Source organism: Triturus cristatus, chromosome 4_1 (assembly GCF_964204655.1).
Source record: "Triturus cristatus chromosome 4_1, aTriCri1.1, whole genome shotgun sequence".
NCBI classification, from domain to species: domain Eukaryota; kingdom Metazoa; phylum Chordata; class Amphibia; order Caudata; family Salamandridae; genus Triturus; species Triturus cristatus.
The window spans coordinates 317,079,388-317,103,291 of NC_140585.1; the positions used below are offsets into that span (position 1 = coordinate 317,079,388).

At 42.2% G+C, this 23,904-nt stretch overlaps 1 protein-coding gene across 10 annotated transcripts in view; it reads right to left on the bottom strand.

Moving 5' to 3' along the window:
- Positions 1-23,904, bottom strand: part of WNK1 (WNK lysine deficient protein kinase 1) — a 1,135,119-nt gene that overhangs the window by 514,361 nt on the left and 596,854 nt on the right. For 9 of the 10 annotated variants that reach the window (XM_085652258.1, XM_085652261.1, XM_085652257.1 and 6 more), the window contains one exon: positions 13,535-13,719. In XM_085652258.1, the coding sequence (XP_085508384.1) occupies positions 13,535-13,719 (185 nt within the window). Of the gene's footprint in view, positions 1-1,790; positions 2,892-13,534; positions 13,720-23,904 lie in introns of all 10 variants that reach the window. The other variant, XM_085652263.1, reaches the window with a different exon arrangement.

Sequence of the window (23,904 nt, forward strand, 5' to 3'; positions counted from 1 at the left end):
ATTAGATGCCCTGATTTTCTAATAAATGCCAGAGGTACAGAGCCTCCTGGCACAGGACCCAGTGCCTCAACTCGTCATGCCTCCTGTTACAGAATGGGGAGGTGCTCCCTTGAAAGTTGGTTGGACAATTTGACAGAGCAAACTTAAAGGTTGGGGCAAAGCCATGCTGACCAATTTGAAGGACCTATCCATAAAATGGGATGGATCGCCACCCTGGGAGAAATGTTAGATCCTGCATCAATTTGCTGCAGCGTGGCAGATGGCCAGGAAAATCTAGGACGCACTAGGATCAACTGTAGAATCAGCTCCACAATCGAGAGGAAAGGGAAAGACTAACATTTTGGCAACCTTACGCCTTCTTTTAGGATAGTGTGAGCCAGGATGGGGTCGAAACCCACTTTGCTTTCTTGTGCATGCATTTGAACTTTGATTTTCACTTGCCAACGGATTTCAACTGAGAGGGTAGCCTCGCTGAGGAGCGGGCTTGGGAGCGAGCCTACACCCTTGACTTCAAGCAAGACTGTTTAGCAATGTACAGCTTTGTTTCTCAGTCCAAGCACAAGATGCAGGTAATGAGGGCATATTTGTCGCATAACTTCGAATTGTGTCCAGAACCAAAGCACCTGAAAAACACCTCCTGCTGGCTTGTGACTGACATTAGTTTTCTACAATTGCGGCATGGTTTGAAACATTTAGTTTTAGCAATGAAAACCATTTGCTAGTACACTGGATGGCGCTCAATTTTCAGGAGTCGTAGGAGGCCAACGAAATTGGAAGTGGCGCTCCAAATCAGTGTCAGAAGGCGTGGAAAGAAACGAACTGATGTTAGCACACAGGGTGGCACTTATATGTAGCATCTCTCCGTCACTTCTGAAGCAATACAGAGTCATTTTGGAGGCGGATGTTTCCACCTAGGTGTGTGGGACCACTGGAGAAAGGTTTCACAGATCCAGTCTCTAAACATGGGGAGTATTTAAAGATCAGGAATCTGCAGTTAGAAGTATCCATCAGAACGAAAGATTAATTTCTGAATTTCCAAACTTATATTGAACAGAAACTGCAAAAGAAGACAATGCAGTCTGGCAACTAATTTAATACAGTCACCATATATAATGATAACATGACAATTGTTTAGTAGAAGAAAATATTGAATGTACCAATTTAAAATGTTAAAATGCACCTCACAAAACTAAAAAGCCTTATACGAGTAGATTGAAGGATATTTTGGAGCATACTGGAAAAATATGCACAAAGAGGTTGAAAGTGTTCATAAAATAGTTAACCATTATTGTGCAGGAAGTATTTTCTAAATGTGATATTCACCTGTGTAATGTGAACTAAGAGCACTTCAGAGAGGAGTACTAAATTACCTTATGTAACATTTTAAAATTACTATATGTAAACATATACTTTCACTTGTATTAGTATTTTGTCAAACAGTCATTGCTGCCAACTGCAGATAAAATGGTAAATGTATCTTACTCAAGGAGTCAATTCTATAAATTAGAATATTTAACTATAAAGACTAGACATTTTAATGCACAGAAAGGGCTTTGCAAGCAACAGAATATATGACCTTCTCATGCAGACTATTCTGACCCTGAATATGACAGATATGAATGTGCCAACAACAGGCAGAAACTACTGTTGAAACTATACTCAAGGCTCAATACAGCATGTCAATAACTTTAAACATGTCAATATTTTCAGCTGCACACAAAGATTCACTAGCATTAGTGATCAGAGATTTGACTAGGATCGGCAGAAGACAAATGAGGAACACTAATAACCTGAAAATATGCAGCTGGAACTCCCAAAGGATAGGACATGGACAATGACTGTTGAGTATTCACTCCCTGCGAGTAGCAGACAAGCTGGGGATCTTGAAATACTGCCTGAGGTAGCTGAGAATAGGGTAGACAAGTGTTGGCTCCAGATGATGTAGCAGAGCCTGATTGTGGTGGAGAAAAAAAATTACCAGGATCTGAGGATGTCCGCTGTGAATAGTCACTTGAGTAGTCAGAGCTGCTTTCAGCACAGACTGATGACATTGGTTCTCTGCAAGAAAGAGTTGGCTCAATTCCTGAATTGTGATATTGTTCTTCTGTCACAGGCTGCAGTCGACAAGGGAGGCTAGTAGTTTGTGAGGAATCATCCTGATTTAAATCAGAGGAACCTCTGCGGCTTTTGTATATTCGTTGTGTTAAAAATCCACTTCCCTCTGCTGCAGGAGAGCTTGAAGTATGCACATGAAATTCAAAGACACAATTGGGACGCCCCTCAGTCCCAGTAGAAAGCACAGGGGGTGCAGAATGAGGAACCAAAACCTGGTGGAAGGCCACTCGAGAGTCACTGGAGTTGGGTGCGGATGCAATAGACTGACAAGGCTCCAAGTGCAGGCTCTGTATAGGGTGTGCCAGGTAAGTCGGTCCATAGTTTTGGCAGTTATAGACTGATACCTGTGGAAAATGTTGATTTTCAGGTATGTGTCCTAGACCAGAAGAGCTGGAATAGGGAAAACCGTCACAATGCTCTAATTGTTGCTGGTAGTGCCTGTCTGTTAAATAAGATATTTCACATGGGTTCCTGCAAGACTCTACAGATGATGCTGTGCCTGGAAGAGCGTTGCTAAAAATAGGAGGTGGGTCAAATGAAGGATGTACATCACTGCTGTGAGGGTGAATTTTCTGACCAAAATTTCTTAAGAGTGGTTGGTGCCGGACATGGGCTTCCAGGAAAGAGGTGCTCTTGCGTCGCTGAGAGATGCCGACCTTTTGAGGGCAGGCTGGTGGTGGTGAAAAGGACACTGTCCGGTTTTGAATTGTTGGGCAAAAGTGCGGAGAATCTGTGAATGTTGGGGGTCCCACGTACGGATGCACCATGGACTGAGGCTGCATTGACATGAACAAGACAAGGAATTTGTACATTTAGAGAAGAAAAACAGTACATTGACATAAACAGCTACATGGACAGCAATGCTTATTAAGATTATTCAAAATGGTCTTTCCCGAGGCCAGAAGACAGATAGAATATTTGGGATGCAAGAAAGTTTTGTTTGGGAAAACCAGACATTTTTAAATATACATTAAATAAATGCACATGTGGTTAAGGTGGCTGCACAAAGGAGGCCATGTTTGTGACACAAGCTGCTCTTCTGCACTAGCCATTTAAGCGATTTAAACAAGAACTTTGCATATCTAGACAACTACAGTCTATCTAGTGCTATGTCAAAATACAATAATTTGTGCACAGTATGCTCTGTGTAGAGCAGAAAACTGTACACAAAAATCCCACATCGGCAGCACTAAACGAACTATAGTTTTGTAAGCGGTTTCATAATCTAACTATTCAGAATCCTTTAACTATTTTGCCTTCAAGGGGAAGGACAAGATGCACAACCTAGTCATGTAATTTGAACTCTGCTTTTGCCTAAAGACTGAACACCTTTTCTATACCACGACCACGACTGAGCGACTCAGGCTGCCTAAAAGTCTTTACCTAAAAATATATTTACAATGTAATTAAGGGAATTACTTCATGTTGGCCGTAACCATGCATGGCAGTTCAGAAAATCCACCTGCAAGTCTCACAGACGAATCAACAGGGCTGATTTGTTGAGACTAGAAAATGTATCATCCTTTTTTAGATCTGGTTTGACAGCGCAGCTATCTACTAGACGTAATGTTCACAATTCTTGACAATATTCTTTAAATGGCCTTGGCTTCCCCCAGAGTGCTCTTGCCACAGACTGATGGCTATTTGATTTATAAACCCACCTTTCAGGAAGTGCCTACATTGGAATGTGTGGAAAATACACCTTTTTTCCCGCAGCCACCCCAGTTATTTCACTTTTTGCTGGTATTAGAACTCTGTTCAATTTACCACTGCTAACCAGTAGTAAAGTGCCTGTGTTCTCCATTTAACCATGGGTAATTTGTCTTATTTCTAATTGGCACATTTAACTTGCTTTTAAGTCCCTAATATATGGTGTAAAAAGTGCACTTGTAAGTTAAAAGCCACTTGTGGACTGCGGCACCTATTGTGCCATCCACTACAGTGCCAGTGCAAACATGGCTTCAGGTCTGCTCTGCCTAGTCTGAGTGATGCAGTGTAAACCTGCAGTGCAACCTGTTAAAATAACCCTTTCTGACAGGGAAAAGCCTCACTTTAAATATTCGTAGGTCAAGGTTATTTAGGCCTTGTAGCCCAGAAAGCAGGGTGCATTGTATTCAAAAGTGAGACATGTAGAAAATTAATGTTACCATGTCCGTACAATGACAAGGACCTAAAAGCTATTTTCACTGTGGAAGACCTAGCTGGCCTATATAGATAACCAAAGAACAAATTAAAATAACACTGATAGCGTGGGGAATGGAACAGCTATACAAATATTTAAATCACTTAAACAGTTATTAAAAATTCAATTAAAAGGTGAAGTAAGAATTTAAATAAATAGTAAATAAAAGTAACTTTTAGAAAGTAATTCTTTACCTGCCTCAACTGTCATATGGCTAATTAACCTAAGCCTCAGCCAGCTATTAGCCTGTGCTCTGCCTTGAATAGGTGTGAAATAGGTAGGAAATGGCTTCCAAGAGCTAAGAAAAGGCTTTCCTGCATGGGCAACCATTATTCCTTTTCTCCACAGAATATACAGGACATGGGCTATAAGCCTCCTTTTGATAAACAGCATGAAATCCTGCTCGACAGGTCTGTTGAGCCATTAAGGGCACATCGGAAAGGGAGAGAACTGGATGCCAAGACATTGCTTGTGGATGCTGTCTGGTTGCTTGCAATTGTCCTACCTGACTTTTGTATCTGGGGTTGTCGTAGGTACAGTGCATCCTCAAACTGAAAGTTGGTGTTAGATGAGGGAGGTCACTAGGATTAGCATAGCACACAGTCCTTAGAGCCCAAGCTTAGTGTGGCCAAAGACTTTTGCCATCTTGAAAATGCACTGACCTGCGGCATTTATGGACAGTTTGCAGTGAGGCAACAGGAACTAGGGGAACAGTGGGTAGAGGTGGCCCCAGGAGGATGTGCCCAAGAGTCATTCCCATCCACTGGCTAGTGCCAGGCATACATATGGCGTTACCAGGCAGTCATTTCAGAACACTCTCTGGAAACCTGCTGTCTGTGACTTGGAGTCCAGAATGACCAGACCTGCTCTCCCTTGTACCCAGGACAACGAAGTGGAATCTGAGGCTCAGCTGAATGAGCTTGTGTATGGCTACATGGAGATAGCAGTTGCAAGAGGGATTTTCCTGGAAGTATTCAGAGCCTGTATTACAAATCCTTTTTAATGTTCTCTTCCTCAAAGGCAATTAAATGACATAAAATTGCTCTTACAACAAATAATAGGAGACCGGAATAGCTATCACCATTAACAAAATAAAATTACACCAGACTTTTCTAATCTTTATTCTACTCTTTATGGGGATCATACATTTCTTCAATAATGTCAGATGGTTATGGATATTCGACGCTGGACAAAGAGACCAGCATGTAACACTAGAATACTGTTGAGCCTGTCATGTTCATATGTGTCTTACAATTCTATTCTGCTCAACAAACACCAGCAGATCCTTTATGCAGCATCACCAAGAAAGAGCAATAAAAGCAGATTTTGAGAACAGCATTGACACATTTATTCTTCAAGAGAAAAACAGATATCACCGAATATACTGACTATATACTTGATCGTAGTTTTTTTTGCATTTTAACCAATGGGAAACCTAGAACAAGAGAGGGCTCTCAATCCTCATGTATACAGCTGCAATATGAAACAGGAAAAAGGTGTTTGTGCAGTCAGCAGAGTATCTTTTAGCTTGACCAAGAAACTAGGTAAACAAGAGGAAAACAATTAACACAAATATGGTGAAGCAGCCTACAGGTAAAGCACACAGTTATTTTTTCAATGGTTATAAAGAGTTACATCAACACAAAGGGCATCTTCTCACTGAAAGAAGACAGATTAGAGTGAGGCAATAAAACTAGCTTAGCAAAAGAGGAAAGGTTATAGAGTTCTCCTGAACACCAAATATGTGTGGGTGGCCTTCTAGGGCAAAGGTAAATTCTTTCAGGAATTGGCACCTTAGAGGGCCAAGGATCAGTCCCTCGAATGTCAGCATTCTCACTCAAGTCCAAAATTCCCTATCTGAAGATTACATAGGAGGTGGAGACACCATACCTCAAATACATGCATCAAGCAAGTAGCTTCAAAGAACAGCAACACAACAAGACAGAGTTTCATCTGTGAATCTGTTATAGATGACAGGAAGCAAGCGAGATGTATGCCTCACTGATCTCCTCAGCAGGCATTTGTACTTTTTTATTATTAACTATTTCTACCAGAAAAACTATGGATGCAATATATGTGCAAGGGAGAAGCTGGCAACATATATAAAACAAGGCAGAATGTGGGAATATGTCCAAATGGTTGAGTTGCAAGTGGAAGAAAATAAGCATGGTAAACGTTTAGATCAGAAGTCTAGTAGTGTTCACAAAGTGGCATGACCATGTGGCAGCCTTTCTAGGTTTGACATGGTCTTTGGCATAGTGCCTTAGCTGATCTTCAAAGATAAATGAAGTCAAAGAGGTTTGTTCAAAGGGTATTGGTCCACATTGTGCGATCCACAGCTTGGGAAAATTCTGTTCTATACTGTTTAGTCACAATAGAAACTGTTGCCTTTCCACAAGACATCTCTAGAAGGTACTTTTTAGATGTATGTAAGGATACCAAGATAATATTTTAGATACACATTCAACAAAGACTTTCACAATGAGTGACAAAAACAGATTTGCCCTTGAAGGAAAGGTAAGAAAATAATGGCAAAGAAGCTACCATTGTTTTTCTCCTACCAAAACGTATATAGATGCCTTTTAACGCTATATTGCCTATTCAACAGGTCTTGGTGTTGTGAAACGGCCTTAAGCATTCAAATAATCTACAGCGCTATATGAAATCCTTGTAAATTCTACACAATCTCCTGTTTTCTGGGAACAATTCCACCCCAATTGATACATAAAGGGCTCCAAAAAGATTAAACTGTATGGAGATTATCACAGGGAACATCTCTTCCCTACTACATTGAGGTTTTTATTTGCGCTGCTGTAGAGATTGTGCATACTCTAAAATTTGTTTAGAAAGCAAACAGCTATTTAAGACAAAGAGTAATGGCTTACTTAGTGCTATTTAGATACGAGATTAGATTCCTGATGAATAGCATTATTCCCGATACCAAGCACCAAAACAGAAATGGCAGAACCATGCCATAGATCAAAATATCAGCATGCAACCTCAAACAAAGCTTCAATCGGTGAATCATGGAAGATAAAGAGACAAGGAGCAGGGTGATGGGTAAACATCCAAGATCAATCCACAACAGGTGAGGAGAAAGACATCTTCTAGCTAGCTCTAACGATTGCTTATATGCTGCAGAGCAAGTGAACTATGGTTGTATTCAACACTTGCTTATTTTTAGGAATGTGAGAACCTGCTGAGCAGATTACCCTTCACATTCTTTACTCCAAATCTATAAAACAAACAATAAAAGGACAAATTTGGACATAGGCATCATAAAAGGTAAACATGAATGTAATCCTGCTTGTCCATCCAGAAAACAGCTAGGGACTTGCCTCTTATATAAACAGAAAACAAACACTTATCGGGTCCTTCTGGAAAAGAGAAAGTCTTTTGGGTACTCTTGTCAGTCTTCTAAAGTTATTTTGTGATGATAAGTGTGTCTGAATCTCCCTTCCCACCTCCCACTGCATTGGTTACTAAATGCATCAGCCATCAAACAGGTGTCACCAGAGAAATTGAAAGTGTCTTGGGTTGACAGTACCCTACATGGTCAGAGACATGCATTTTCTTCACTTCTCTTTGTTGATGATCTGCTTAATATGCAGGTGATTAATTTATACCTAAGCAACAGTCTGCATAGAGCATTACAGGAAGGAACAACAATGTGGTGTACAGGATGAAAAGATCAACTGAAAATTGAAAAATACATTAATAATCATATTCTATATTCACATTAGAGGACTGGATTATTAATGTTGGAGAAACAGTGAAAAATGTTGGAGGGTAAATTAAGGTGACTATATATGAACCCTAGACATGAAAGATGTGCTTCTGATATTGTGAAACCATCATTCATGAACACCGTTCCGTTAAATTTAGATCAAGGAGTAAGACCTGTGCGAAAGCAGATTAAGCCTCACCAGACGTGCAACATTGGGTTGTCCTATAGATTTGAATGAGGCATTCTGCAATTAAACCTAGATTTTTTTTTCTGTTCCGAAGCACATAGATTGGCCTGACAGTCCAAGTTGAATGCAGTGGTTAATTTGTGATAAAATAAGTACCGACGCTCTCGTCAGGAGGCAGCTTGCACCAGTCCACTGCTCCTTTTAGCACCACCTATAACAGAACCAGCTACTAACCATGAAACCCTACAAGTGGGGAGAGGATGTGGCATGACGGCCAGAGCAGCCGACTTTGGAGCTGGGGAACCAGGTTCGAGTCACGACGTAGGCTCAACATTCTGCTATTTTGGGCAAATCACTTAATCTCCCCCTGCCTACCAAAAATTTATGTGTCCTTAACTGGTGTTCATGTAAAGTGCTCCAATACCTTTGGGTCGAATTTGAGCTTTGAGCATCAGTGTTAACGATTAAGTGCCGGAGCCGAGCACCGGAACCCACTGGCTCAAATTAAGCACCGGTTGAGTGTAGTCAAATACAGAGACTACTCATGCCAAAATGTCTAGGAAGAAATATTGTCCTCGTGGCCCGAGGGCTTATGGGGCAACAAGTGTCCATGGTGCTTAGGTTAGCTGTTGAAACTCGTCAAACCTCTGGTGAGATTCTGTAAATAATACAGATTAGATTTTTAAATAGCCGCAGAAATATTGATTTATACGTTTTGATATTTGCTGACAAAGGGCTAAAATTAGTCAATGACTACTGACAATATTTTTGAGCAAGCAGTACTTAAAGTAAGCCTAATTAATTTTCAGTTGGCTTGGGACCGTTCGCTTTTTTGAAGCCGAGACAAAACCAATTCACTGGCCAGATAAATGTTAGTAAGTTGGTGGTAAGAATAAACTGTGCTGTCCTCATTTGACAAGAGATCAGTAGCCACAGGGAGAATGGAAACTAATTCAGACTAATTTGGAGGAGAGAAGGCCTTGGGTCCACCTAAGTCTACCCTGTGGGCAATTACTGACCTTTGGGAGTAACTGTTGGTCACAGTTATTTTAGAAAACAAGGAAAAGTGTTTTACCCATAATTCATAGTTCCCCATGATAAATGGCAAACTATCACTTCCTAAGTGTGTCAACCAGGAACTCTTTTGAAATGGAGAACATTTGCATTTTGGAAAATAATAATTTAAAGAACACGTTTGTGACAGGCAGCATGTTTGGTCTTAATTTTTCATAATAAAAAACAGCCAGACTAGTCATAAAGTACATCTGAGAAACCATTAAAATCTTTTCCAAAGAAAGAAGAAAAACAAGTGGGGAATGATTCTTGGAGGCATCAGCTTTTACATATTTGATTTATAACACAGCATCTTTAAGAAATGCAGATGCAGTACCTAAATGTATAGAGTCAGTAAGCAGTTCCTTTTTACTGTCGTGAAAGAGAAACTACTAATCTCCAGCAATGCTTTTTTTTTTTAGGGGGGCGGGGGGTGAGGCAACTGGAGTGCTTAAGAATTAAAAGGAAATATCCATAGTGGAGAAATTCATCTACAACATGTCTTGCAACACACTCTTGGGAAGTCTCTACTTTATTTCTAAATCAATAGTTTTGAGCATATTGGCATCTGTCTGGATTATATTGTCTGCAAAATGATCCAAAGAGCAAAAATCCAGAAAACAAAGCTGATTAGGTTTAAAACAACCACGATATTGCTGCAACCATCATCTCAGCACTACTGCCACACAGTAATGTGTGCTTAAGGTTGGCTTAACATTTAACCAACCTTAAAAGTGTTGGATAGTACTGTCGAGCTGGGAACAAAAGTACAACACCATTTTTTTATTTTTTTTTAATTTGCGCTCCCCGTCCCCCAGTCCCTGAAGTACCAAAGTATTTTTTCCTTTCAGACTCAGCTGGAAGGATGCCTAACCCATTGGAACCCCTACTAGTACAACCTAGTGCTCTCAAGCAATTGGTGAGGGATGGTAAATGGAAGAAACTTCTAATCCTAGGGAAAAAAGATAGGATTTAAAGGCTGAAGCCCTAAGACAATGAGTGAAATAAAAATAGTCCGAGAGAAATGGGTCATTTAGTTTACAATGTGCCAGAAAAACACTGAATGTGTTCAGGGATCCATAATCTAAAAGCAAAGAAACTGCCAAACCGGTTCTATGCAATGGAACAGGGCAGCTTCTGATCTACGTAAAGAGCTAGTGCATAACTAACGCTTTCAAAGAGGAAATTCATCCTAATTAGCTTTAATACATTTAAAAAAGGGGCTGGGGGGGGGAGAATGTCCCACAGGTACGTTATCTTTTATGGGGTATTCCTGAAATTTTATCTACTGGAAATGAGTTCCAGAATAATAAGGAAAATCCCATTATGCAAACCAATTTAGACTCAGGATTGAGATAAAGAAGTTTCGTAGAATTGATGTAGCATCTCACATGTTAATGTGAAATCTAACATTTTGTAAAGTGGTACTCACCATTTGTTGAAAGACCTATATAAAGATTTATTTTCCATATCTACAATTCTAAAATACAAGAGTCTTACTGACATCTTGAAAGAACAGACAACCCTTTTTAACTCAAAGGAGTATACACAGGTCTGGTACACTCACTGAACAAGAGATCTTCCACTTGTCAAGAATGTTAATGATTCAAGAGAACCTTCAATGTTACAGCAATATAATAGATTGAGAAGCCAAATAAGGACCAATAACCTTTCAGTTAGCAAAATTTACAATAACACAAAATCTGCTTATTGCTCTTTCTTTGTTGGGACCACAAACCAGCATTTATTTAATGATAACTTATCTGCACAGGACACACATACAGGGCTGGCAAAGAGGGTGGGCAGGCTGGAGCGTCGGTGCTTGCGAGGTGATGCCGAATGCATGGGTAGGACACTCTCCAGTGCCTTTGACAGCTTTTCAGCAAATGATTCCTCAGGGGCAGTCCAGTGGTGGGAAGGAGAAAGTGGAGAAGATGGCGTCTGTTGAGGGGAGCAAGGAGCACTGGGGTGCATACGTGAGGGAAAGGATAGGAGGTTGGGGACACAAACTGACATGCTACGGCCACGATGAGGCTACAGAGGAAAGAAATGAAAAATCAAATCAGACATGCTCTTTAAAATAGGATCTAAAAATATAATAGGTCAAATAAACCCTTATTAAGATTAAAAAGCAGCTGGTGACCTTTGAAGTAACGTGATCTATCTCCTTTCCGGAGTTCAAAAATCTGACAAATAAAACAATTCATATGGCTTTCAACAGAAAAGAATATAGCTTCAGAAGACACAGGAAACAGTCCCTTTCCTTTCAAACCATTTAACCAAATTAGAAAATCCATAAATGAATTATAGAAAAATCTAAATATTGCTTCACCAAGCTGTATTTTATAAAGGAGCTACTAAATCTTCAAGATTCATATAGCCAGTCGTTAACTGGTATGTTTATCTAAAACACATAGTTGACATGGGGATTGGATGTAAATAAACCCCACATAGCAAACCTTCAGGCAAGCAGTGCTCAACACAAGTTTACAATTATCTGTGGCGTCAAAGAAAAACAATTATTTTTCAAACAGGTCCTAGGAAGAATGAAAACGTAAATATTTTGCTGCACCTATGTCCCAATGAGGACTCTTTCTGACCCTGAACAATATTTATATTTCCATGTTACTCTATGTGCCACTATCCCAAAAGCAAAATCTACATCTACCAGTCCATCCAAAGGAAGAAGTTAAAGGCCTGAAATTAAAACCTTACTTGCCCTGTTACATGCTTTCTGAGCCCTGGAACTGGGGATTTTTCCAAGGCTAGACCTGCAATCAATCGCCATACCATCCTAGAGCGGGGAAAGAAGCACTTAAAAGCATATTAAATGATTAATTAATTGCTGGCAACAGGCAGTTCTGTTTTACGAGTACAGTTGCATTAAGATGTAGCTGCTGAACAAAAAGCCAAGGGTTTTAGTAATTAATGTAGCTTCATGTATTCATGGGCATCTTCTTGAGGACTTGAAAGTAATCATCAGTAAGGATTTATATATACAAATTGGTGTGTGTGTGTATATATATATATACACACACACACACCAATTTGTCAAAGTTAACACATGGGTACTGAGTTCTAAACTGCATATTAATGTTAACTGCAAAACTAATTTAATTTCAGACTAAGAACCCACCACAAACAACCAAATATAAAACTACAAAAAGGTCTATAAGGGATTTCAAATGAAGTAGCCCAAAATGATTTCTATTACAAGAACAAGCTAAGATAATACCTTTTACAGCATGGGTCAGGAGACTGTACAAAACATGCTTGTTAAACCTCTAAAGATGAGTAATATGTCTTGTGTCCCACATCCCTAACTTAAAATACAAGCTGTCATGTCATCGTGCAGCTTGAACAATCAATTTAAAAGCAGCTTAAAACAAGAACAATGTGAAAAATTGGAGTTCTAGAAAAAGTTCAAGAAAAAGGGCGACAACCATTTTAATTCCCACTGCATAATGAGCATGGCTCAGAAACACTACAAAGAAGATCGCCTTTGTTATAAAACTATAACTATAAGAAAGGAAGAAGCGTTATCTTTAATTATTTAAGCTTTCAGGCCAGTCAGCTCTTGCTTAACCAACTTTTGAAAATAAATAAATAAGCCAGGAGCCAACCTAAATTAAATAATGAACTGAAAATTAACAAAGAAGGAATAACCGGGAAGCCAAGGTGGAAACATTACCATAAGGCTAAAACACAAAAGACACCAGACGAATAACTCAGAAAAGAGAAGGGCTTGGGAGAACATGAGACGCAATAAAGCATTCTACAGAAGTGACATGCAACACTGCTTACTCGTAAGCAGTTTATACCTACCCTTTTTTAAATTATTACGCATTATTAACCTTGAAGGGCCCATTAAGGCAGATCTCCCAACGTACTGTCATTTAAAGTGACAATTCTCTCAAAACATTCATGCTCTCTGCCCCCATTCCTGAAACCTTCAGTTTCCTTAATGCTGAGAAACAATCAATTTCCTTAATGGATAGAAGGGCAGCAGTTTAATGTTAGATGATCTGCTGTCCTGTTCAGCTACTACAGTATAATAACTCGCACACTCAAAACAGTCCTGGAAAAATTCACCTGCATGTAATATACACCTAAATTTGCAGTGATGTGCTACCTGAAGCTCCCGCCGCAATGAAAATATAAATTTTACTGCACTTAAGATTAAAGTTCTGAGTAAACTTCATGTCATCTACTCACCGTTTGACAAGTATTCCAAATCATGATCCCTCCCCCAAACAATTTCAGCACTTACCACAGTGGTTGGCAGATATCCTCCATGTGACTGCTGTTGTGTCTGACTGCTTGGAGTACTGTAACCTGATACCGAAGCAGTGGAGGCTGCTTGATCCTGCACAGAACCATATGTTGTCTGCTGGCTGCAAGCTCGCGATTCTATTTGCATAGATGATCCATGCCCACTGTCTACGGTGCCATCAGCTGAAGTAAAGTAAGATAACAAGGCAGTTCAAATTAGCAGAAAAAAATAAGTCAAACATAGCTGCTATCAGTCCTCATTAGTACAGGACTGCAACCCTTAAGAACGGCAACCCTCAAGGTATATCGGCCTTGATACTAAACTGGTGCCATTTGTGAATTAAGATATGGTGACACTTGGGGTCGGAGTGTGGGGGGGGGGGATAATTTGCTTCAACCACATTTGTGCTTCTCAGTGGATAGTAAAAAAATCACTGACTTGTCAATATTTGAAAATGCAACCAACAGAAGAAACTCAAAGCAATACAGGTAATCTCTGAAGGAAAGTTGTGCATCCTGCATGACAAGAACACAGTCTACATCCCAGGCAGCTAAAACAAAAATACTAGGCATACGTAGGCATTACATCCGGAACAGCAGATCTAGGTAATTTGACTACCGAGTCAACTAGATCTCTCCTCCTTATACATATGTAAAGAAGCAAAATGAGGGAAAAGCAATAAATCCGAGCCACAGGCTGCTTTATAGGGGCTAGCAGAGGAACAATCAAGTAAACATTCATTTTAGAATTCCTATTGTTGGCGATTGTTACAGATGAGACAGGGAAAAGAGAACTGGTTTTTCTCCTACGCTGGATAGCCCCTTTAAGAAATGGCACAATAATATAATCTAGATCAACAACCACTGTGTTTCAAACCCTATGCTACAGCTGTGAGTGAAGCAGTTTGAATGTGGCAGATGGTGTACCATACAACTATTGTACTGTAATTGCATTGATATAGCACTTACTACCCCATACGAGGCGTCAAAGCGCTTTTTCGGTGAGCGCAACTCTGGGACATATAAAGGATTAGTGTTAAATTAGTATAGTGAAATATGAAAGTAATTTGAGTGGTGGATATTAGTCAGTTAATTGGATTGAGAAGGGTAGAGGGGATAGAAGAGGGAAAAGGTTTACATTTATATAGCGCATGCTAGCTACCCCTGATGAGGTGTTGAAGTGCTTTTTCGGTGAGTAGCACTTTATTCTGGACCCTATGAACAGAATAAACAAGCAAAACAGCCTAAAATATGGTAAATCATATTTTAACTAGATCTGTAGCATGCAGACTCCAAGGAATGACTCAGTTTGGATAGGGGACTTGTTTCTTATAAGGAGGAGAAATGCAGCATAATAACGGTGCAAGCCACAGAATTGAAGGACAGAACCAGAAACCCATGCTAAAAAGCATCCAATATGATTAGAAATCCTGAAACCTCAGAAATTCTTGAGAAAAGCACACTATTAACATCCGGCAATTTTCTTTCTGACGAATGGGTCAGATTAAGCATATTGCTTAAGTGAATCCCTATCAAGGCACGAGATTAGATTTAAAAAAAATTCATCGAGCAATGTGGAATTAATGGAGCCCAGTGGCGAGATCTAATGTGGGACCAGAATCCATCAGATGTGATGCATCTGCTACTTTTAAGGCACAATAGGAGTCTGTGATGTCAGTTTTGTCGCATTTTACACAACAAAGGATGGACCACAACAAAGGGTAAACAAAAACAAATATGACATATTTAACCCCTTCGATGCGTGCATCGGCCAACGGCCGTCGCGAGCACTACCTCCGTAGTGCGGCGCACGTCCGTTGGCTGACGCGGCCCCGCCCGCTGCGGATCTTACGCCGCGGTTAACGGGTTAATTATACCTCCACAAGAAGGCAGGATGGCAGTATAAAGGGTGCTCAGGACTCTGGGAGCTGTCATATTCGTCAGAAAGAGCATTAACAAAGGCAGGTTGCTCTTTTTAATGAACATTCACTCCTGCCGATTCCGTACATGAACCACTCCCAAAACACCCGCAAAAAAGGAAGACTTCTTTTCTAACTTGTTGACCTCAAAGTCAACAAAACAGGTTGTCGACAGTCCTAAAGGATGATTTCCCCCCCACCGAAGACAATACAGATCCCTCACACTGTTCCACTGTAAACTCAGTATCCGCTGAGTTTACAGTGGTTTCATTAGCAGTCTGGTCTGACACACAAGGAAAATGCACAAGGCCATGAGGCGGAGAAGTCCCAGAACTGATTTTCTTTTCTGATGTGGCGTGGTGGAAAAACAAACTATTTTCTGATTACTGTGAAACCTCCGCATAGAGTGGAGTCTCTGAAAGAAGTCAGACATGATTTGCTATAACCCACTGTATAACATTAAGTATACATCTTGGCATACAGTCCGCAACTCCGCAATGAATGTTTAACATACAGATGACTATTTCAGGAAAAGGAACCTGGGAACAGCAATGAGGTCATCCAAAGTCACCACTGATTTCTGAAGGTTAATTAAGCTGCTGATTATATTTTAGACTTCCTCACTGTTAGACTTGGCATCTTTTGGCATGTTTCCCCTAAGTTTTAGCTTTCTGACCTCCCGGTTTGGACTCTGTTTTTGCTGGCGTAGTGTTTCTGTACACTTTTCTCACTGCTGATCAGTGTTAAGTGCAAGTGCTCCTGTGGTAAATTGTGCTATGGATTGGTGTTTCCATGGTTGGATATTTGATTTACTGGTTAGTCCCTAGTAAAGTGCACTGAGTGTGCCAGGGCCTGTAATTCAAATGCTACTAGCGGGCCTGCAGCACTGATTGTGCCACCCACGTGAGTAGCCCTGAAAAGATAACTCAGACCCGCCATTCAGTAGTCTGCGCGCAGTTTGTAACTGCCATGTCGACTTGGCCAGTGCACACACTTGCCAGCACCTCACCTTCCCTTTTCTTACATGTACCCCTGTGGGCCAGGTGCAGTGTATGTGAAAGGTAGGACATGCCCTGGTGCGTGTGGCAAGTCCCGATAGTGAATTACGGCCAATTTCGTTTTTCGCTATTGCAAGGCTACCTATTCTCCATAGGACAGAATGGGGAGATAGTTTATAACGTCTTATAAACATAACTGGCCCGGGGAATTAGGTAGGAAAATAAAGTTTAGTATGCCTGAACTCAGAATCTAAAGATGCATCTTTTAGTGAAGGTGATTTTTACATTCTGTGTTTGAAAATAACCCTTTTAGAAAGTAGGTATTTTCTTGCTCAGTCATCCCATGTGCCTCCCCTGGAATGTGGATTGCCTGTCTGGGTTTTGGATGACAGAAGGCTGGGGAGCAGGAGTGGCTACAGATAGTCTAGGTGGGTCAGGAAAGAGTTTAATCGACCTGGGCTGCAATTGGGGAAGAGGGAGGCGATTTCCTTGCACCTCAAAGGGGTCTGCCGCTGACCATGCCGTCTCCACCTCCTGCCAGAAAGTCACACTAGAGAAGGCAGAACTGGTTCTTGCTGGGCACAGACACTCCCTTCCCAAGAGATCAAATGATTATGGGATATAAATACTGGGGCCCAGACCCCTGAACTTTAGAACTCTTTTAGACCAAGAAGACTGCCAAGAAGAAGAGCTGGAGAAGCGGTGAGGAGGGACTACCACTTTGCTGTGTTGGCCTGCAGTGGCTGCATCGGTCTTAGGCAGTGAAAGGACTGGACTGGACTTTCTGCAATCTACTTTTGTGAGTTTCTCCAAGGGCTTGCGGTAGGGCTTGTCCCCTGTTCAAGAAGTCTCAGGAACAGCAAAGTTCTTCTGCCCTCAGCACTGGGGACTGTGTGTTTTGTGCTGCAACAGAAGAAAAAGCAATCCGGCGCCGTCTAAGACGCTGCTGCTGACTTCGTGTCCTGAAGGCATCGCAGAGGTCACCGCCGCAATACGACCCTGGTCTCACTGACGCTGCCTGCTGACGCCACCACGGAGCCACAGCTCGCACAGCAAACTTTGAGCTCCGCACCGCCTCGCGTTGGTATCCCAGACAACACCACTTCACGCCCAAATCTACGCCGCTGCTTGCACACTGCTTCGAGGGCACCGCTCGTAAAGTTACACAACGCACCACCCTCATACCGCACCGCAGCCTTGGCCTATCGACGCCGGCGCCATCGTCTCCAGACAACAGCCCTTCACCAACGACAACGCCGCTGCTTGCACCGCGACCTGCCAACACCGCGACAAGCACCTCATTCACTTCGCACCGCGACTCTGGTCTCACCGATGCCATCAAACGCAACCACAGAGCCGCTGCCCGCACCGTGACCTGAGGGCACCGCACGCAGCACTTCACACCGCAGCACCCGATGCCTGTCGGCGTCAGCGCTCCCGACTTCAACAGAGAGGAGTTCGATCTGCAACGCGTGTGACTTCGAGAGACCCGACGATTCCTGCACCGACCTCCGGAAACAACGCCTGTGGACGCCGTGCTTTCAGAAGCTCAACAAGAGGTCGCCGACACCCTGCATTTCTAAAAGGTACTGTTTGCGGGTCTACCCGACACCGCGGTCAGCCAGAACTTTTTGGATTTGTTTGCTTACGACGCTGTGATAGCCCCGGGCAGAGCTATCGACATCAATGAACTGTTTTTCAAGCATATTTTGATAACTGAAGAATTTTGAGTACTGTATGGTAGATTTTTGTTGTTTTTGGGCTTGTATTAAGTATATAAAAATATTGGATATTTTTCTAAACTGGTGTGGTGTCTTTTTGTAGTGCTTACACTGTATTACTGTTGGTTATGCGCAAATGCTTTACACACTGCCTCTAAGATAAGCCTGACTGCTCGTGCCAAGCTACCAAGGAGGGTGAGCAGGGGTTATTTTAGGAGTGTAACTCCCTTATCCAGACTAGAGTGGAGGTTTCTGCCTGGCTTTGGCACATGCCCTGGCCTACCAGAAATCCCATTTCTAACACTCACTGCTCAATAGAATACGGCTAGACAGTGAAAATGTTGAAGAAATAGGACAGCAGGGTGCAGAGCCAAATCAGGAAGTTCTAATATAATACTTGTTAGGATGGATGTCAGAACCAAAGTGAACTAAATCACATTGGCCTTCCACTGCTGGCAGGGGAGTGTTAAGAAAACCTTTGCACCGGTCATATCACTGATAGGAATCCCTCCTACAGGAGGTTTCTTTACAACTGCAAAAGGTCCACTTTAACTGGGATGGGGCTGGTGACAGTGGAAGATTTATTACAAGGCAGGGGAGGTTAGAACACTAGACAATGTTAGAACAGACTATGGCCTGCCTTCCAGACAATTCTTCACTAATGGGGCACTAACATACACAAAACATTTGTAGGGTAGTCAAGAACAAGAGCCACTTACGCATGATTTAGAACAAATGATATTCACAATAGGGGCCAGACTATAGTTAGTGACATGGTTATGTAAAACATTAATCCCAATGACAAAGATACACCTAGCCAAACCCATGGCTGCATGGGAGATGCCCCTGGGTAGAGACCTAGAAGACATAGAATGGGGCAGGAGCATGGGATTTGCATGCAATACGTCCAGTAATGCAGATTCAAATATACTCACAGTAATTACATAAACCAAGTGTATCTCACATGACAGATTAAATAGGGTAATGGGAACAGACCCCATGTCATGACAGCATGGGGTTGCCCACAACTCAAGGACTACTGTGGTAAGATATGTACAAACCTCAAGAGCATTTTGGCTAGAACAGGGATAACTGCCTCCTGGGATTGTTTCTACTGCCAAATCCCAAAAAACAGTAACATTCCTTTGGAATAAGTGTTGATCAAAAAGCAACATAAAGGAATACAAGATTCACACCCCGCTGAACAACAATAAATGGAAAGGGAGGAACCAAAGTATAATTGTCAGAAAACAGACAACCGGTGGAGACTTAAGAAAGGAGACACTAAAGGACAGCCTAATAACCCTTTACAGCAGCCACTGCTAAACACTGCTGGGCAAGAGGCAGTGTCCAGCATTAAACATCGGAAAAGCATGACTGAAATGGGTCTAGACCTTCCAATTCGCATCACTGAAAAAACTTGTCCCCGCAATCTGCACAAATTGATTTTGCGGCATATTTCCTAGCAGCCAAGATTTATGTCCGCAACTTCTGATGGTAAGAAAAGGGACTGGCACTGCTCAAAATCCATGCATCCATTTACAGTGTTGAGGGTGGGGTGGAGGGTCAGAACATCCTCCTGCAAGAGCATATCCAACCTTTGTGGGATAGGAAGAGGGGGCAGAATGCTATCAGATCAACATAGCAGATCTTACTCTAACAGTTTGAGGCAATCTGAATCAGGTACGGTGGACCCTCCTATCCTTTTTGCAGGGCCAGACAGAAACAGAACTGATGGAAATGTTCACAGTAGGCACTATGACCAACTGAACCAGGGTGCATTCCATAGGGAATCATACAGTAGAATGTGTATTGTGCAAAACTGAGGACACTGGTTGGTCTGGGACATGGCAAAGAAATCCATGCATAAACACCCATGTCATGTCTGCACTTTAAGGGTGAAGTTCACACTCATGGTCCTCGACGATGAGATGAATCAGAGCATCTGCTCTCACGCTGAAGTTGCATGCAAGGTGTGCAGTCACTGGAAAATGTCCTGTCGCTGAGTCCCCTGTCAGATTGCCTTCCATCACTGGGTTCCTAACCCAAACCTGCCCTGCCTGTTGATGTAATGGGCAGTGGGGGTGTTGTCAGACAGAACTTGAATAGCACTCACTAAGGCAAAAGGAAGAAAAGCATTCAAGGTAATTTTGATCCTCCACAACTCCAGCACATTTATGTGTAGGCATCCTCAGACCATACCCCACTTCAATGTGATGTCACCCAGACAAAATTGAAAATCTGCTCTCATTTGCCATCTAACATGCAACACCAACAGGATGCATGAAACCATCAGGCCCTAAACGTGCTGGACGTGTAGAAACAAGATTGTTATCTGAGCTAGAAACATTCTCTGAGGACAAGGAAAAGTCTTCATACAGTTCGTCCCTAGCACCATGCCTGAGAGAGTAATCTTCTGTGTGGGGGGCGAGATCAGTCTTGTACATGTTGATCGTAAAGCACAGGTCATAAAGAAGGGTTTTGGCACACTGAAGATATTCAGTAACCAGTGCAGGGGAACTTTCCTTAACAAGCCAGTTGTCCAAGTACAGGAGAACATTGACTTGTGCCTTTTACAAAGTCACAGCCATCACATTGTAAAAACGGATGGTGCATCAGTCAGTGCAGATGGAAGGGGCAACAGAAAAGACCATGGGGTACCATCCTGCGTTTGTCCTGTTGAATGAAAAGAGAGTAAGGTCGAGAATGAGTAAAATCCTGTGTCCATTTCCTCCATGGGACATATCTCTATAGCCATTTTGTTAATCTGGGCAAGAACTTCCATCAACAAAATCAAGGCATGTGCCGCAAAGCACTTCCTCATGGAACAAGGGTGGTGGTAGGAGGATAGGAAGGGTATGGAGTAGTGTTTGCAGATTAGTAGGATGTTCCATCGATCTGTTGTGATCCTCTACTAATTTGTAGAAATAGTGCTGGAAGGGCATGTCTACGAAGGCCAACTGGACATTTCCTAAAAATCCAGTAGAAAGCAAAGAAGCATGGAAGCAGGAAGTCTCAAACTGCAAGCAAAGTCAGAATTGGCTGTAACAAGGAGAGAGCCTGGCATTGGACAACGGTGTCAGGCTGCCAAATGGTCCCAATAGCGGGATGATTTCCTCTAAGGAGTAGAGGATTTGTATACCCCTTCAGCGTATTTGTGGGAAGAGCACTTGGGAGATTTAGCTGAATGGGAAGGGGGTCATTCTGGTGTACTCATGCGGGACATGCCCAAATATATTATGACCTCTCACTCTTTCATGGTCTTCAAGTGCACTAATTAACAGGAGTAGCAGGCAGTGTTATACTCTGATCATAGACACCAAAATCAGATGATGTGTGGATCTGAAGGAGGACATTTCCGAAAGCCAATTGTAACAGGGCTTAAACCTAGAAATCTTAGGAGGCGATATGGGACTAGTTCAAAGCCAAGAAACTTCCTCAGTGAAGCATCAAGTTGTGGACCTGCATCGATGAGGCACAGAAAAACAGGAACTGATGCCAGCACGCTGGATGGTGCATTTCATAGTGTGATAACACCACAGATTGTTTTATTATTGCTGCTTTTACTATTGTCTTTTTATCATTCTTTTTAAACTTACTTATTGCACTATCTTCCAGTCACTGCCCTGGTCCACCGTGGCTCTGTGCCGTTTGAGTGGAGGGCGTGGTTGGAGCCATTAGTACTTTGACACTCCCAGCATTTTCTCCACTTCCGGGTTGGGGGCGGGCTGCCTCCGACTCACTCCACTACTTAATGCAGGCCGGCAAGCGGACGCGCAGCGGACTGTGGTGAGCTGCAGTCGCTATGTTGCTTGCTTATTACGATTGCAATACTATTACGCTTGGCTACAGATTATTTTATTATTGCTGCTTTTACTTCTCTTAATCATTCTTTTTAAACTTACTTATTGCACTTTATTTTCCGGTCACTGACATGGTCCACCGCAGCTCTGTGCAGTTTGAGTGGAGGGCGTGGTTGGAGCCATTTATACTTTAACACTCCCAACATTTTCTCCACTTCCGGGTTGGGGGCGGGCTGCCTCCGACTCACTCCACTACTTATTGCAGGCCAGCAAGCAGATGCGCAGCGGACACACGCAGATGGCGCGCCAAAGGCGTTCCTGAGGCAAGCCCGTTTGTGCCCATCAGGGGCCAGAAATCCTGGCCTTTTTCAGTCAGGCTTTAGACGCTACACATTCTTAACGTTGCATTGGCTTAGACCTCATTTGGGGAGACTTGCCAAATTCTCAATCCACACACTCCTGTACTGCTGTGCCCTTGTTGTCACTTTGAGTGCACTTCTAATGCTCAATCGGTAACTGTACAGACCTCGAGGGGGGTGTTTGAGTCCTCTATTAATTTGGTAAACACTTTTGCATCCCGGAGGGAATTTTGCTGTTTGAGCTTGAACTGTCGTTCTCTGTCCAAACATCAACTCCATTGGTTTCATTTTCTTATTGCTGAAGACCCTGACTTTTTTTCACGGAGACATTGCTTCATCATGGTTCTCTACCGAATATTATTACGGCACTGCCTAACAACATTTCCTTGTTGGGTATTAATAGACCCAACAAGGTTGGGAGTGGTATTGCTATTATTTATAAAATTAAGTACACTTGTAAAATTAAGAACCTCCAGATCCCGAATTGTGAATCCTTGGCTTTTTCTATGTCTTTCACGCATAAGTTCACCTTCTCTAGCGCTCTTGTTTATCGTACCCCTGGGCCTTTGCTCAATTGGTGCTCAGCCTTTTGTGATCTATTGGCTCCTCATATTCTCTGCTCTGCTAACTTCTCTGTGCTTGGTGACCTTAATCTTCACCTTGAGAACCGGAAGATAAATCTGCCTCTACTTTTATTGAGGACATGAATATTCTTAATCTTACATTATTAAATCCACTCACATTGCTTGTCATCTTCTTGACCCTATTTTCTCTAAGCTCTCTATTATCTCTGTCGCATCTTCTGTCCAGCTTTGCTGGACTGATCATTTTGCATTTCCTTTTTCTTTTAAGCCTCTCGATACCTCTTCAATTAGATCTACTGCTCAGCCTAAAATCCTGAACTGGTCCAAACTTAATTTACCTTCCTTGAATAGTGTGCTTCGGGATAATATTCCTGTTCTCGTCTCCTCCCCTGACTTAGCTCAAGTTAGTATGCATTCGCGGCTCTTTTTAGCCACTGATGCTGTCTTGCCTCTTGTCTCTAAACCCCAAATCAGGACACATCACCCGGCGCCTTGGTTCACTGATTCCCTCCTTTTTTTTTTCTCTGCAGTTATTTCTTTATTTCTGGTCAGCTGTTGCAGCCTCCACACGTCCAGCGCCGGGAGACCCTGTTGGGTAGCTGCACGCTTTAGAAATGTAAAATATATACACATACAAATACATCTGTTGTGGGCAGAATCGCACCTGAAGCCTCAGTGGACCACCTGACAGTGCAGGAGAGCTATTGCTAGTGGAAAAGTGTCCAAGTCCAGTCTGGCATTTGGAGGATATTCAAAAGGTTAGGCATTTGCAGGAAGAAGTAGCATACACAAAATAGTTGTGTATGAAAATAGATATATTCCAAGTGATTGCTATACCAGCTTTGGTCTGATTGTCTTGCAAAATCTGGCCAATTGTACTGCTGGTCGCAAATTTGTGCTATGAGCAACTGAGTGTATAATATTCATCATCTTTTTGCGTGCCACCGGCAGGATCGATCCCAGAGTAGGACCTACGAACATGAG